Consider the following 14,438-nt stretch of genomic DNA (forward strand, 5'->3'; position numbering starts at 1 on the left):
GGTTCCCCATTTTTGATATGCATTTAAAAGGTACACAATTCCAAAACTGTTTAATTTCTATTTAAAACACTGCCAAATTATTCAAAACTAAATGTAGCAGTTAAGCTCTGAACTTTTTTATTTTATATTAATCAGAATTAGACTTCTTGAAATGACCTTTTCAAGCTTTTAATTGATCTGTTTTCTTTTAGAACAATATTGCATGGACCTGCACATTTTTGCAAAAAGGTTGCCTTGGTAACCTCTGTATATGCTGTAGACAATGTTTTCCCTACCCCCTGTGTTGACTCAGCAAGGTACAGGGGATTGGTTATAGTTCTAATTAATATTAGCTTATGTTATTACATAAAAAGGTTTTATTTATTTCAAATATTTTTTTATATCTCAATTCAATGTGTTGTACTTTTTCATGTGCAAGTTTTACTAAACATGGTGCTTGTATTAATTACATATAGTCAGGATATACTAGCAACAATCTAAGCTTTACTTATATTTGCACAAAATCTATTATTTAGAAAACAGATAGACTAGAGTATTCAATGTTACTTCTTTTAGTAATATATTTTTCATTGGTCAGGTGTAAACATTGGGTGCAATGTGAGAGTTTCACAGATATGTACAAGAAGTAGGTCACGGTGATTGCATGTCTGATTAGTTTGTTTGTGTTTAGCCTTCTCCCTTTTTGGTATGCAGTTGTAGCTGCTATCATACACAAGTCTAGTCAAACCTCTCCCTGTTAGTTTGTAGTGCAGAAATATTGTACTGAATATGTATGACTACTAAATTTAATAAATATTTTTTTGTTTTTTTACTTTACAACAAAAATTTAGTATTAAGGCATAGGTTTTAAATAGAAAATTATCCACAACTATTAAGAGTTTTACAAGCAAACTATAAAGACAACATTTGAGCTAACACCACAGTTGATGTGGAGAAATGCTTTTCCAAATAATATTTGGTGTAATCTACTGGTACTTTTATGTATTGATTTGATGGCAGAACTGCTTGTAACATTTAATGTACATAGAAATAGGTCATTGCTACCTATGTTATAGAAAAATATTTATTGAAATGATTTAAATTATTTTGATTTTGAAGTTCTGATTACATCTTTTTAAATCACAATTAAAGAATTTGTGAAATTTCTGCTTCTAGACAAGCTTACAGCTATTCCTAGTCCCTTGTTGAATTTGTTTGATGCAGTTTGAAATTAATTCTACTGGATTAGGTATTATTTTAAATGGGTCAAAGTGATCCAATTATTTAATCCTGTCTGACTTGATACAAAGGTTTAAATATCTAAATAAGACAGTCACAGTCTTAATATGAAACTAGTTTGCCTTGTATACCTACATGTCTGCTTGTAAAGGACTTACCTCTTATTATATTATGGACAGGGCTGTCACATTTACGAATTAAAGATTGGGAAAACATGTATAATGAAGAGTTGGGTAATAACTTTGACATACATGTACAAAAACAAAGTGATATTAAGTTTCTTTGAACTGTAGCATTTTCTTTGACTTTATAGCTGTTATGAAGATTTTTATATTGAAACCTTACTGTTTACTGTAGCAAAAAATAGATATTTTTTATTTTATCCTAAATGATACAAAAGTTTTTCAAATCTGTAAAGTCAACCCAATAAATGTTTTCGGCTAATGAGTCAGTTCCATTGATACATCTTCAATATAATATACTTATGGGATGAAGAAAGTTACTGATCAGCATGTATAATGTGTAATAATGTAGCCAAAACATTTATTTGCTTGTGCTGCTTCTTCATTAAAGGTTTGATATAGAATTGATAATAGCTGTTACATAGGTTCTAGGGCTTCAATGTAACGCATTAAAAACATATGTATTTGTTTAAATTTATTTTTATTTAATATTTCTACAATCGTACATATTTGTGGTTATAAAATTTTAAATTGCCATCATCTTTGTGGTTGAAAATGTTATTGTTTATATAGACAGTTGTTTTACATTGCTGTGACCTTTTATTTTGTTGATCAGGCTCCCAAAAATTTTGCAAACAGATCTTAGGCTTTCAAAAAGGATTGTATTGAACATTTGGGTTTTCGAACATACTTTGTAAATCATTACTTTCCAAAAGATTTTATTTATTTTTTTGGTCTTTTTTGGATGAGACTTTTTGTTTATGTTTTTTCTTTTTGATTGGTCAAACTATAGCATATTCAGTAAATAAATGTTTCTGACATATAACTTTGTCCATACTCAGTTTAAGTTTACACTTATGCAGTAGTTAAAAACTGTATAGTATAGCGCTTTTTATAATCGGTCTACAAAAAAAAGAAGACATTATTATGTTTCCAGTCTGTTCATCAGATCAGCTATCGTTCTTTCTTAGTCATTTGTCCTGTATCAGTTTGAAGTTGAAACTTTTGTACTTTAACCCTTTCCTCCATAATGATGCTTTCTGACGCCACCCCTTTTACTCCATAATGACGCCTTTTGACGCCTGTGTAGTACCTCAGTTGAAATGCTTTGACTACAAAATGTCTGCATCAGACTTTAAAAAGTTTGTATCCAATATGAAAAAAATATTTATGAGAATATCTGACTTGAATTTCATTGATGAAATATTCTTTTTCACAATGCATTAATACTTTAAACCTGATGATTTTTTTTTATTGAAAAATCCTTATGCGAATCAAGTATCTGAAGAAAAAAAATCCATGGAGGAAAGGGTTAAAGAAATTGCTAAATGAGGGGGTCAACCAATGAGGGTATGTCCCAGATGTTAAATGAGCAGGTGATAGTACTACTACTAGCAGGACATGGATTAAATGGAATCATTTTATTGTTATTAGATGTAATAGAATTATATCCAGATTGCATGATATTATAGTATCATAATTGGAAAAAAAAGTGAAAAAAAGTGACTTCTCAAACTCTTTCGAAAGTCCATAATATATAAGTTTGAAACCAATTAAAATTAATATCTGTTCAAGGCTGACTTAAAGACATGCACAATACATGAATCACCTAGTATAAAATTGATATTTATAATCATTGTAACTAAAGTTTTATTTAAGTGTATCATGAAATTGAAAAAGGAAAGAAGAAATGTCAGAAATTTACTACATTTATGTGATACTAGAAAAAAAATTTGGAAAATATTTCAGATTAATGAAAAAAGTATATTGAGACGAGGATAAATAAATTATTAAAAAAAAAAATATATAACTACAATGAATTGTAAAAGTATCTGCTTGGCTTTTTTTTGTATTCTATGATTACATTGTAGAAGAATACCAGGTCCTTTAATGTCAATTTTTGGTGAACTTGAAAGGTAATTATAATTTTGTTTTTGGATTTTTAGATGAATAGATTTTTTTTTACAAATTGGACATGGTGTACATTGTACAAATTAGAATATTTCAAATATACACATCATCATGTAAAGCATTTTGTAATTTTTGGGAAAGAAGTATTATGAATGTATTTGTATGTAGTTCTCATTTAGAAATATCTTTTTGTATAATTAAAAAATGTAGTAATAAACATTTTCCCTATTTTATTTTCCCCATATCCTTTTTACTCCATTATTTTTTGCCATATTTTTTTTATAGATGTAAACATATTTTTTTTTATAATATAAGCATTGTTGTATATATTATTATTTGGTTTTCTCCACTACTCAGTTGTTTGCTTGTTCAGTGTCCATTGGAAAATCCAGAGAAATACCAAAGAGGTGGAAAGCTTTCTTTTTTTATACATATGAATAAAGTCAGCTTTTTTTTATTTTGGGGTGTTGAGGTATTGTGCTTCCAAAAGTTTGCTCTGACGCTTGCCTGTCAGATAAAGATTTTTTTTTCTGAAACATGGGTCATCAGTATTAAAGTCATTATCTTATTGGTTAATTGCAATTGTAAGTTATTGCAAATTGTGACATTTTACTGCTACTAGAGTTGCAACAGCTTTAAGCAAAATTGCCAAAGATGGTTTTAGTTGTTTTATTTGTTGTTTCTTGTTTTTGTGCTCCAAAGAAGGGTATGTGTTTGAGCTTTTGATTTTGCTATTTGACTTTGAGGGACTTTCCTATTTTAATTTTTCTTGGAGTTTGTATTTTTGTAATTTTACTTTCTACTACATGTATTGGTATCTATGGTACGAGTTGAGATATTGATATTTACAGAAGTCAGAATATTGCTGTGTAAAACCTATCTTACTGTATAGCAGGAATATATTTTCAACTGGAATTTATTTGATAAATTCTAGTCTACAAAGTTGCGACATACTTTCAGTTGTCTTGGTTATACAATATATATAGCACTTTCTGTCCAAAATAGTCACCATATTTTGTTCTTTCACTAAATTATATACTCAGTAGATTTCATCAATCAACTTTTACAAAATTATATTTACAGGAGATGTTTGATGTACTGTCATTTTACTGTTACAAAATTATATAAAATGTATTTAAAGTTGAAACCATGCATGACAAAAATGAAATCTGGAGCCCAACATACAGTCATCAACTATAGTCGTTTGTCTTTACAATATATCAAGGTCTAAATTGTGCATAGTCTACAAAAGTAGTGATGAATTAAACAGAACCACTCTAGGATAGGTCATTCAAAGAATAATATACTGTATGAAATTAAAAGATGTGGTATGATTGAGACAACTATCCATTAGAGACCAAACATTTATTATGTTAATGTAAGCAATAATCATCACATTATATTTAAAAGCAGATCTATTTCCACCACATTATATGTTTTTTTTTATATACAAAATGATATTGTAGAATTGTATAATATAGGAAAATTAATTTGTAATTTTAAAATTTACATTTTATTTTAATATAATTTTCTAGAAAGTCCCGACTGAGACAATCTCAGTCCGATGAAGACCTGAGGTAAAATTTGTTAGCATGTTCTAAAAATGACTAACAAATAATACAGTATATATTACATTGGAAATGTTAATATTAGAAAAAATAACCACATAGTTCAAATATACTTTATCAAAACCAATACCACTGCATGCTCTAGTTAACCCTCTGTCTGTTTGTCCCTGCTTTGAACCTTTCTGCATGATATAGCTTATGAGCAGTTTTGATTAGTCCCCTTTTCCCTCCATTATATTTTACATCATTACAACAGTGGTCCATATTTAATTGTCATTGTGTGCTCAGATTAAAGGTGTTTTATAGAGTCTTAGATCCTTTTTAACTTGTGACAGTATTTTTTTTATGAAAGTATCATAGAAAAATGCATATTTAAAGAAGAAACCATGCATGTGTTAACTGATTTTCTTGGAATGGGTCATTTGAATTTAAATTTTATCATTTTGTTTTTTTAAAAAGAGTATTGATGAGGCGGAGCAGATTGATATTATTCATGTTATTGGTCCACAAATTTTCCAGAGTGTCATCTATCGAAATTATGGCTTCAAAATTTGATAAATTTTATGGTAATATTGTGATAGAATTGACTTTTTCTCAAAATTTGTTAAACTTACTTTAAAGTTTTGGGTAATTATTCTATTGTTTTACTGATCAACTGATTATTTGCCCAATTACATCAGCTGTAAATTTGTTATCTATCACCTCTAAAAAATAATGTCATTTTGTTTTTTGCTCAATATTTTACAAAGAAATTATTTTGCTGATCTACCTCCTTGCAACTAAATATTCCAAGATAATTTCAAACTGAATATATGTTTCAGCTGAGTGACTCAGATCTCAAACCAAACCACATTTGTTATGGAAGTTATAGCATGTTATTGAATATATAAATAATCTTAATAAAAAATATATAGAACTAATAGATCAGATGTTATAATTGTTTAAATAAACCAATTTTTCAAGACGCTTTGGCCATTGGCCTTCTTCAGTTCTTTATTTTTCCTCTCAACTACATGGCTGACATTGCATTTGTATTTTCTTTTCAATCATTGAAAAAGATGTTATAGATAAATGTCCTTGGAAAGATCAGATGTTATTAATGAAATATTTTTCAAATATGTCAGCCTCTATTATTAGGAACCTGTAGATTATTAAAGGTTCATTAGGATTTTACTCTTTTAGATTTTATTTTTTTGTGATTTAATGGAAACTGGTGTACACACTTTTCACTTTTAGTAGAGTTTTGGTTAGACAACTGTAGTTTAGTATAAAAGTGTCAATTTAAAACCAACTTAAACAGAAAAAAATAAACCAAGAGCTCCTGCACCGTTTGGGAAAATCCATAAAATGTTACTTGATTAATCTTTAAAACGCCTTAATACTTATACATTTCAGACATTTGTTTTCATGTATTTTTATGCAATTTTTTCATTCAGTTTATGGAAAAAATACATTTTGAAGAAAAAATAACCTCGGTCAAAGGGAACTAACTCTAGTAAGACTACCATTTTTAATTTATCATACAAAAGTATCAACCATTAGTTTAAGTTGCCATTTAAAATATAGTTTTGCCAGTAAAAATATATAAACAGAATAGTTTTACTTACCAATCATACAGTTTACATATTTTAATACTTATATATATCCAAATTAATTGTCCATTTCAGTGAAAAACAAAGTAGTAGAGGAAACAGTAGACCAAGCAGTTCACACAGTAGTAACAATTTTGATTTACCTGATATCCCTAAAGAGCGACCAAGGACTAGTAGTAATACACGCAAAGTCGATGGGACTAAAAACCTTAAAGAAACTATTATATTTGGGTACGTTAATGAACCTCATTTACTCATTTTATATAGATAAAATTGAGAATGGAAATGGGGAATGTGTCAAAGAGACACCAACTCAACCATAGAGCAGACAACAGCTGAAGGCCACCAATTGGTCTTCAATGCATTGAGAAACTCCCACACCCGGAGAAGGCCTTCAGCTGGCTCCTAAACAGATATGTTACTAGTTCAGTGATAATATACGTATATGTATAGATGGATAGTTGTAACAAGTAGTAATATACAAAAATTAAATGATGAAAAAATGTCAAATTGTAAAGATTAAGTCTTAATTTTCAATATCTTATACATGTTTATTTTGTAAGGCTATGAAGATGATAGTTTTCTATCATCTGAAGATGTCTAATATTTCTTTTTTAATTTGTGAGAGGGAAGAAAACAGTTTAATTACCTCAATTTACATCTTTTATTTTGTAGTCAAGGAGACAATAGAACAGCAACTGATCTCAGTAACTTGGCTGACCTTGAAGGTGACACTTTGACCTTGTATGGTACCCAATCTCTAGAAGCTTTAGACAGGAATTGGGGAATGCAGGCAGCAGGGGCAGTAACTCATATTATATTCAAATTCATAGAATTTGAAGATATTGCTAAACAGCTGTATAAAGTGAGAACAAAGTTTCCTGGTGTTCAGGTTAGTATCCAGGGGCAGTATCTATGTCATATGTATGTTCCCCCACTACAATGAACAGCACATTTTAATCAAACTCCCACTCTTAAAATGGGCTATTTTATATATAGCCTCTCAGCTATTGTTAAATTGACATGCTCTTACCTCCCCTACATGATCATTGGTTTCCATTTTATTTTTCACTATCATTTATTGTTCTACTGTACTACATATTAACCACTAAAAAATAAATCATTTACCTTTTTTTTTAATCAAATTGGCAGCATATGCATTTGCATAGTAGATACAAATCATTGAATGATATTCCACAAAAAAAATTTGTATGTAAAATGTGATGTCATTATTATACATTCAGGTATGATACATAAAATATTTGAGAAACACAGGCTCCTTGGGGCCTCTATTTTGAATAGTCTCAAGTAGTTCAAAGATTTAAATTCAAATTTGAAATCTCTAGTTTGACATAAAATATATTTTGTTAATCCAAAAACAAACAGTTTACCTATGTAACAATTTAATGCATAGAGTATCAAAACTTAGAACAAATATTTAAAAGTTTGGACTAAATGGTAGTTTCTTGTATTGAAGTGAAGGATTTGACAATTTTAAGCCATAAAGAATTTAAGTATATAGATTTTACTGTACAATTGAAATGAAACACATGTACAGTAAAATGAAGTTTGGGAATTTCGTGACCTCTCTCAGGACTGATTGATAATTATATCAACAAGATTGTCCAATATTGATTGACATAGATAAATCTTTTGTGAAAGGATTTTTAACATCGATTGTAAGTTTCATAGTTTGAAAAATATTATTGTGGATTACATAAGTGTTTGCATTTTTCTATATTAATCTATAAATTTATTAAGAACTTTTCCATTGATTATTCAAATTTGATAGAAATAAGTTTGTACTGTTACTTATAAGAAAATATTTGAGTATTTTTATTGATTTAAATAGATTTAATAGTCCAAGATCAAATGATGTGTCCACCTTAGATGCCTATTCTTCTGTGATTTAGATTATGATTTATGGAATTTCTTGATTTGTGAAATATAATTCAGGTGAATACTTTTCTATGTGCTGGATTTAAGTGTACCTGGCAAGACAACTTTTTTTTTTAAATCAATTTGAATTTTTCTGTTAATTTTTCATCTCTTTATTTAAAAAATTGAAATTAATTATCATTATGACAGACCTTATGTCTTTTTAACTGATACAGAATGTTCAAATTATATTAAGGAACAATATCCATCTTCAGTAGTCACTGATTTTGAGTAAATTTTAAAAGTAAACTAATAAAATAATAGCAATACCCTTTTAATGCACAGTTGTTAACTATTTTAAATCTTTACATTGTAATTATAATGAGAAGTGTGTATTTCAAGGTTATGTTCCTTCAATTAAATTTATAAGTTTCAAAACTTTGTAAATTTATTTTTTATAATTTGAATAGGAAGATAATTATATAAACATTTATTTAACTTCAAAAACCTTCAATTACTGAAATTGTAGACGTTCAGCACAAGCATTCTTTCTTAAATACGTACAACAATTTAGAAGAAAAAAATCACAGCAGTGATTTTATGTCCACAAAGTTCTTTAAATATATACTTATGCTTCATTATAGGTATAATGAGTGTATATATATTTAAAAATATGTTTTTGACGGGTTTAAATAAATAAGTTAATGTTCGGCCTTAGTAAATAATTCCATGTAAATGAGATATTATAGGTCGTATGGAAGACATCACAGTTAATCTGTAAAATTAATCTGGAGATAATACCGCGGATAAAAGATTTAAAATCGGTGTATTGATAGGGAGTTCTCATACATACAGTGAAGTATATATTTACTGAATAAAATACTTACTAAATTGTGCTCTGGATTGTATATTCATTGGGATGTCAAAACACAGAATTATGCTTTTTCAAAATGGATAACCATTTTCATGAATAATTCTGGATATTTGAATATCAACATTATTTTAAATGTGTGAAGGGGTATGTAAGTATTATAAAATGCAGTTGATTATCAATTAACAATTATGGTAAATTGGTTGAAAACAGACCAATCAATGCAGTTGAAGTTTCGGATAACTTGATTCAAAGTAATTATCTCATGTGGGTCTTTGTAATTCCAAGTAGGATCGTCCTGGAAAAAATAATTACCTTATGTGGATCTTTGTAATTCCAAGTAGGATGCTCCTGGACAAAAGTAATTATCTCATGTGGGTCTATGTAATTCCAAGTAGGATCCTCCAGGACAAAAGTAATTATCTCATGTGGATCTTTGTAATTCCAAGTAGGATCTTCCTGGAAAAAAGTAATTATCTCATGTGGATCTTTGTAAATCCAAGAAGGATCTTGCTGGAAAAAAGTAATTATCTCATGTGGGTCTTTGTAATTCTAAAAAGGATCCTCCTGGAAAAAAAGTAATTATCTCATATGGATCTTTGTAATTCCAAGTAGGATCCTCCTGGAAAAAAGTAATCTCATTTGGAAAATAGTAATTATCTTATATGGATCTTTGTTATTCCAAATACAACTCTCCATGACAATCTAGACAGTATCTGTGCATTATTATAGTTTTTCATTGGCCTTCCTTACTATCAAATATGCCTATTGAGAGTAGCCAAAAATAGAGACAAACATTCACTTATTAGCAAGGATGTAAACCACTTAAGTCACAGTTCTGCTTTCAATAATAAACAAAACCTTTCCGTGTAAGTATTGTACCAAAGGCTCCTGGCTATGAACAAGCACTAAGAGAATGTAGGGGAGTTAAACATGTTTTTGAGCATTCAAACTACTCTCCCCAAACTTGGGTGGTTGTTCAACAATAGAATGTAGTGTAAAAATTGATTGAAAAGGGGCTTGACTCATCAGATTGATACTACTAGATAATCACAAAAAATACAACAAAAATCAAAATTTCATGTTCATGGAGAGTAATTGAAGTACAGTGTACCACCAGTATGTAATTGACTGCCAGATTTTGTCATCGTACCAGGTCACTAATTACAGTTTTGAATTTCCAATACCTAATACAGACCAATTTGTATTTAATCATTATTTTTTTGTCAACTATTGTGTTGTCTAACCTCTTTTAACAATAGTTTTATTGTTTTTTCCAGACGTTAACATTCAGTGCTACAAATATTCGAAGTTATCAGCAGATAAATGCATTATCTAGTGTGAGGAGATTCGATAATTTAATAGTAGAAAATGAGGGAAATCCTATCACCAAATTCACATTGTGGAGGTCTTATGTTGTCTTCAGACTTGCTCACTTTGCCTTGAAGAAAATCAATGATATGGAGGTAAGTTATCTCCCTTTCACTTCAAATTTTGATAAAATCTTATAAAATGTGTAAAGTTAAACTTATAAAATTTATAAGACAAGTTTAAGACAAATTCAATTTAGTGTTTATAATTAAGTATGACTTCTTTTTAAATTTGTTATTGGACGTCAGAGCCAAAATTCAATAGAAAACAGGAATTATGGACCTACACATGAGTATAGCACTCTTTTGTCTATAAATCATAATAGATCTTTTGTAAAGCATAATTAATGGCATATTCAAATAAGATCTGAATACACTCTTATTCATTGGTGTTAACGTTGTCATTTGTCATTTATCCCCATGACATGCTCTGCAAGGGATATGGTAATGGTCATCTGTCAAAAACACTTCAATACTTTTTGAAAGATAGCTTACATACTTGGTAGGATTATTTGGGATATTTTCTTAAACCTGCAATATAATCAATTTGATTTGATGCTGTTTATACCCCACGCAACACAGTTGCGGAGGTTACAATGTTTTTGACCTGTCCGTCTGTCCATCAGTTCTGTTCTTGTCATCGCAACTCCAATGAAACCACACAACAGAATTACATGAAACTTTGTAGATAATAAGGACATACTATGTAGATGTGCTTATTAACAGGAAATAATGATTCAACTATCTATATTGGTGTTAAGCTTCTTTAAGTCTAGAATTTTGGCATTTGCTACTGCAATAGTTTGCCATCACCACTCCTCTAAAAATCCAATACAGAATTTCATGAAACTTTGTAGTTAATGTGGACATAAAATGTGGATGGCATATCTACAAGAAATTTGAATCAGTCTAAATTTTTAGAATTTATGAGTCTTTGAACATAAGAATTTGGTAAGAATTTGTTTGCCCAGTGGAAATGTGGGTAGTTTAGCATGCTCACAAGTGTTCTTTTATTACTGGAGTTATTGGACTTTGACCTTTCTTTAAGTATTGCTACCGTGACACAGTGTGTGTGCAACTTCTCTGAGAGTTCATATTACAGAAAGCTCTCATTGTTGATAAGATTATTTACCATCATGTGTAGGTATCTATATTTTACTACCTTTGTGATTTTGATTATACAGGTAACAGCAGGAGATATAGTAAATGCTGAGAAGCTGTATGGTCCTGTTTCACACATAACAACATCACAACTTCCTCAGTCTAGACTTCTGTCATTAGTAGGAGAGGCAAGGTATGTAATAGTAACATTACAGGTGCTAGAGATATCAACTTCACAGAGATACTGTATATTCATCAAGATATCTGCCTATTGTAGGCTCTGATTGTAAATTAACCAGTCTGTTTTTGTCTCTATAAGAAGAGGGAAGGTTGGGGAAATCATTTATAAAGTCTCCATGCCTTAAATCCTTACAACATACTTTTACCTGGTAAACACACTAACTTTAAAACCCAACCCCCTATTTTTTCTCAATTATTATATCATTACAGTAAGTAACTATTAGCAAACATAGGAATTTAAGGTACCTTTTTGTAATGCATTACCATTAGGGTTATAGAGAGACTCTTTAAGCAATGTAATGGCATAAACAGAAGCAGATATTATAAATTGTCCAAAAAATTAGATTGATTTATCTCCCTTTGTACTGAGACACGCATTCACAAAAGTTATGGCACACATCATATTCTATTAGAGTTATCTCCCTTTATACTGCGACCGAGTAACAAAAGTTATGGCACATATCATCATATTCTTTTAGAAATTCCAGGAAAATAACACCTAGAAGTATCCACTATTTTTAGGAGAAACACTTTTGTTTCTTAAAGGAATATTTCGGTTCTTTACTTTCTCCATTATTTTATGTGCTGATCTCAAGCATTTCTTACGTAACTGTACCTTCTTTAACTGACTGTTAATGTAAAACAGATTAGACCTTTTGAACATTGAACATTTGCATTAAGATTTATTCTCATATTTATCACAGAATACTTAATGATCTCTTAATATTTTTGTTTGATTTTTACCTCTTTACTGCAATAAAAATAATGTTTAGCAACTCCTTATCTATTGATACAATTATCTATAAGGTCTTGTTGAAATGCAGAGGGGTGGTTGTTTTAAAAGGGTTTAAATCTTGATAGACTTTCTTTGCTTGTACGGTATCTGTTCACAGTATTAGCACCCCAAAAAAAAGAGGTATATATGTAACACTCCCAAACGTGTCCTTCTCCCCAAACGTGTCCGATTCCCCCAAACGTGTCTGTTCTCCCCAAACGTGTCCGTAATATTCAATATTCCCCAAACGTGTCCAATTTCATTACCCCCAAACGTGTCCGATAATTGTTATTCGCTAAAACGTGTCCATTATTACACGCCAGAACGTCTCACGTCTTTCAGCGCTAATACATGCATAGCCGTCAAAAATCAATAACGTTTATAGCATTTCTATGATGGGGGACACAGTTTAGGAAGTGGTCATTTGTAGTTTGTCAGTTGATAATGATTAGCATAAAAAAAATTGCAGATTTAATCTGTAACATATGAATTGACTTTTGACTGAAATTGGTTATTGTCCAGTTGCAAGTATTTCATGCGCATTTAGAGAAACATACGTATAATGCTTATACTGTTGAATTAATGGTTTACTATGTAAATTATTTTGTACTAATAAACTCCGTTCAAGCCATTTATATTCATCCAAATATTGCATGGCCTTTTTTTCAGCAGAATTGACTTCCCTTCTTTCAACAGTTCTGATATTTTAAAAGCTCTTAAAATCATAAACTGGTTACATATATCTAGTTTTTCAATAAATTTTAGGTTTCGAACATTAATAAAGACATACGAACAAGAGACAACGTCCAGTGCCAAATATTTCATGCATTATTTGAACGATATCAATAAATGCATTTGTCATTTCGGGGCCTTTTAAAGCTGACTATGCGGTATGGGCTTTGCTCATTGTTAAAAGCCGTACGGTAACCTATACTAGTGATCACTAGTAGCTGTTAGTTTATGTCTCATTTGGCAATCATACCACATTTATACTGTAGATAGGTTCTTTTATCATACCGGGAATTTAGGATTGGGCTTAAATTTTTACGATTATTCAGGATTAACACTAGTGAGGGGGAAAGGACCTTTATCGGGACTCCGGGATCGGATGTTTTTAAGCCCGGGATTTCAGGATTGACCCTCTCGGGATCCGGGAATTCTTTATTCGAATTTCGAACCTCGGGATTTCGTTATTTTAAGCCCGGGATTTCGGGATTTCGTGTTTTTAAGCCCGGAATTTCGGGATCAGGACCCCTCCTACCCCCTCACTAGTTGGGATTTTAATCTAAAAAGGAGTTAGTAAAAAACGATTATTTTATGACTTCAGTAAGAAATGCACAGAGAATGGGACATTCTCCCTACACGAGTTATCTGATTTAATATCTACAATTTAACTCAGCATTTACATCAAACATAGCTTAACGAAGGCCCCCACTTTTACTCAGGTTATACTGCCGGTTAAGAAAAAAGACCTAAAGTTATTTTTCTATTTTTTAATGAAATTGTAAAATGAGTGTACACTAATGAAACAGCAATAACCAAATAACACATGTATTTATTATATTGACACGAATGATAATTCAAGTAAAAGAAAAAAATATGGACACATTTGGGGAATTGGACACGTTTGGGTGCTCATACAAATGACACGCTTTGGCGCTGCTTTACAACTAGACATGTTTTGCAGTTCAGTGACGTCGACGTGGACACGTTTGGGGGAATCGGACACGTT

The 14,438-nt window shown here is 30.3% G+C and overlaps 1 protein-coding gene across 17 annotated transcripts in view; it reads left to right on the plus strand.

Annotated features, from left to right (window-relative positions):
- Positions 1-14,438, plus strand: part of LOC143072534 (leucine-rich repeat-containing protein 49-like) — a 93,911-nt gene that overhangs the window by 60,248 nt on the left and 19,225 nt on the right. For 8 of the 17 annotated variants that reach the window (XM_076247506.1, XM_076247509.1, XM_076247518.1 and 5 more), the window contains 7 exons: positions 192-296; positions 3,272-3,316; positions 4,847-4,888; positions 6,547-6,702; positions 7,147-7,363; positions 10,501-10,686; positions 11,775-11,884. In XM_076247506.1, coding sequence (XP_076103621.1) covers positions 192-296; positions 3,272-3,316; positions 4,847-4,888; positions 6,547-6,702; positions 7,147-7,363; positions 10,501-10,686; positions 11,775-11,884 — 861 coding nt within the window. Of the gene's footprint in view, positions 1-191; positions 297-577; positions 626-3,271; positions 3,317-4,846; positions 4,889-6,546; positions 6,703-7,146; positions 7,364-10,500; positions 10,687-11,774; positions 11,885-14,438 lie in introns of all 17 variants that reach the window. The other 9 variants (XM_076247519.1, XM_076247521.1, XM_076247523.1 and 6 more) reach the window with 7 other exon arrangements.

Source organism: Mytilus galloprovincialis, chromosome 4, assembly GCF_965363235.1.
Source record: "Mytilus galloprovincialis chromosome 4, xbMytGall1.hap1.1, whole genome shotgun sequence".
Lineage (NCBI taxonomy): Eukaryota > Metazoa > Mollusca > Bivalvia > Mytilida > Mytilidae > Mytilus > Mytilus galloprovincialis.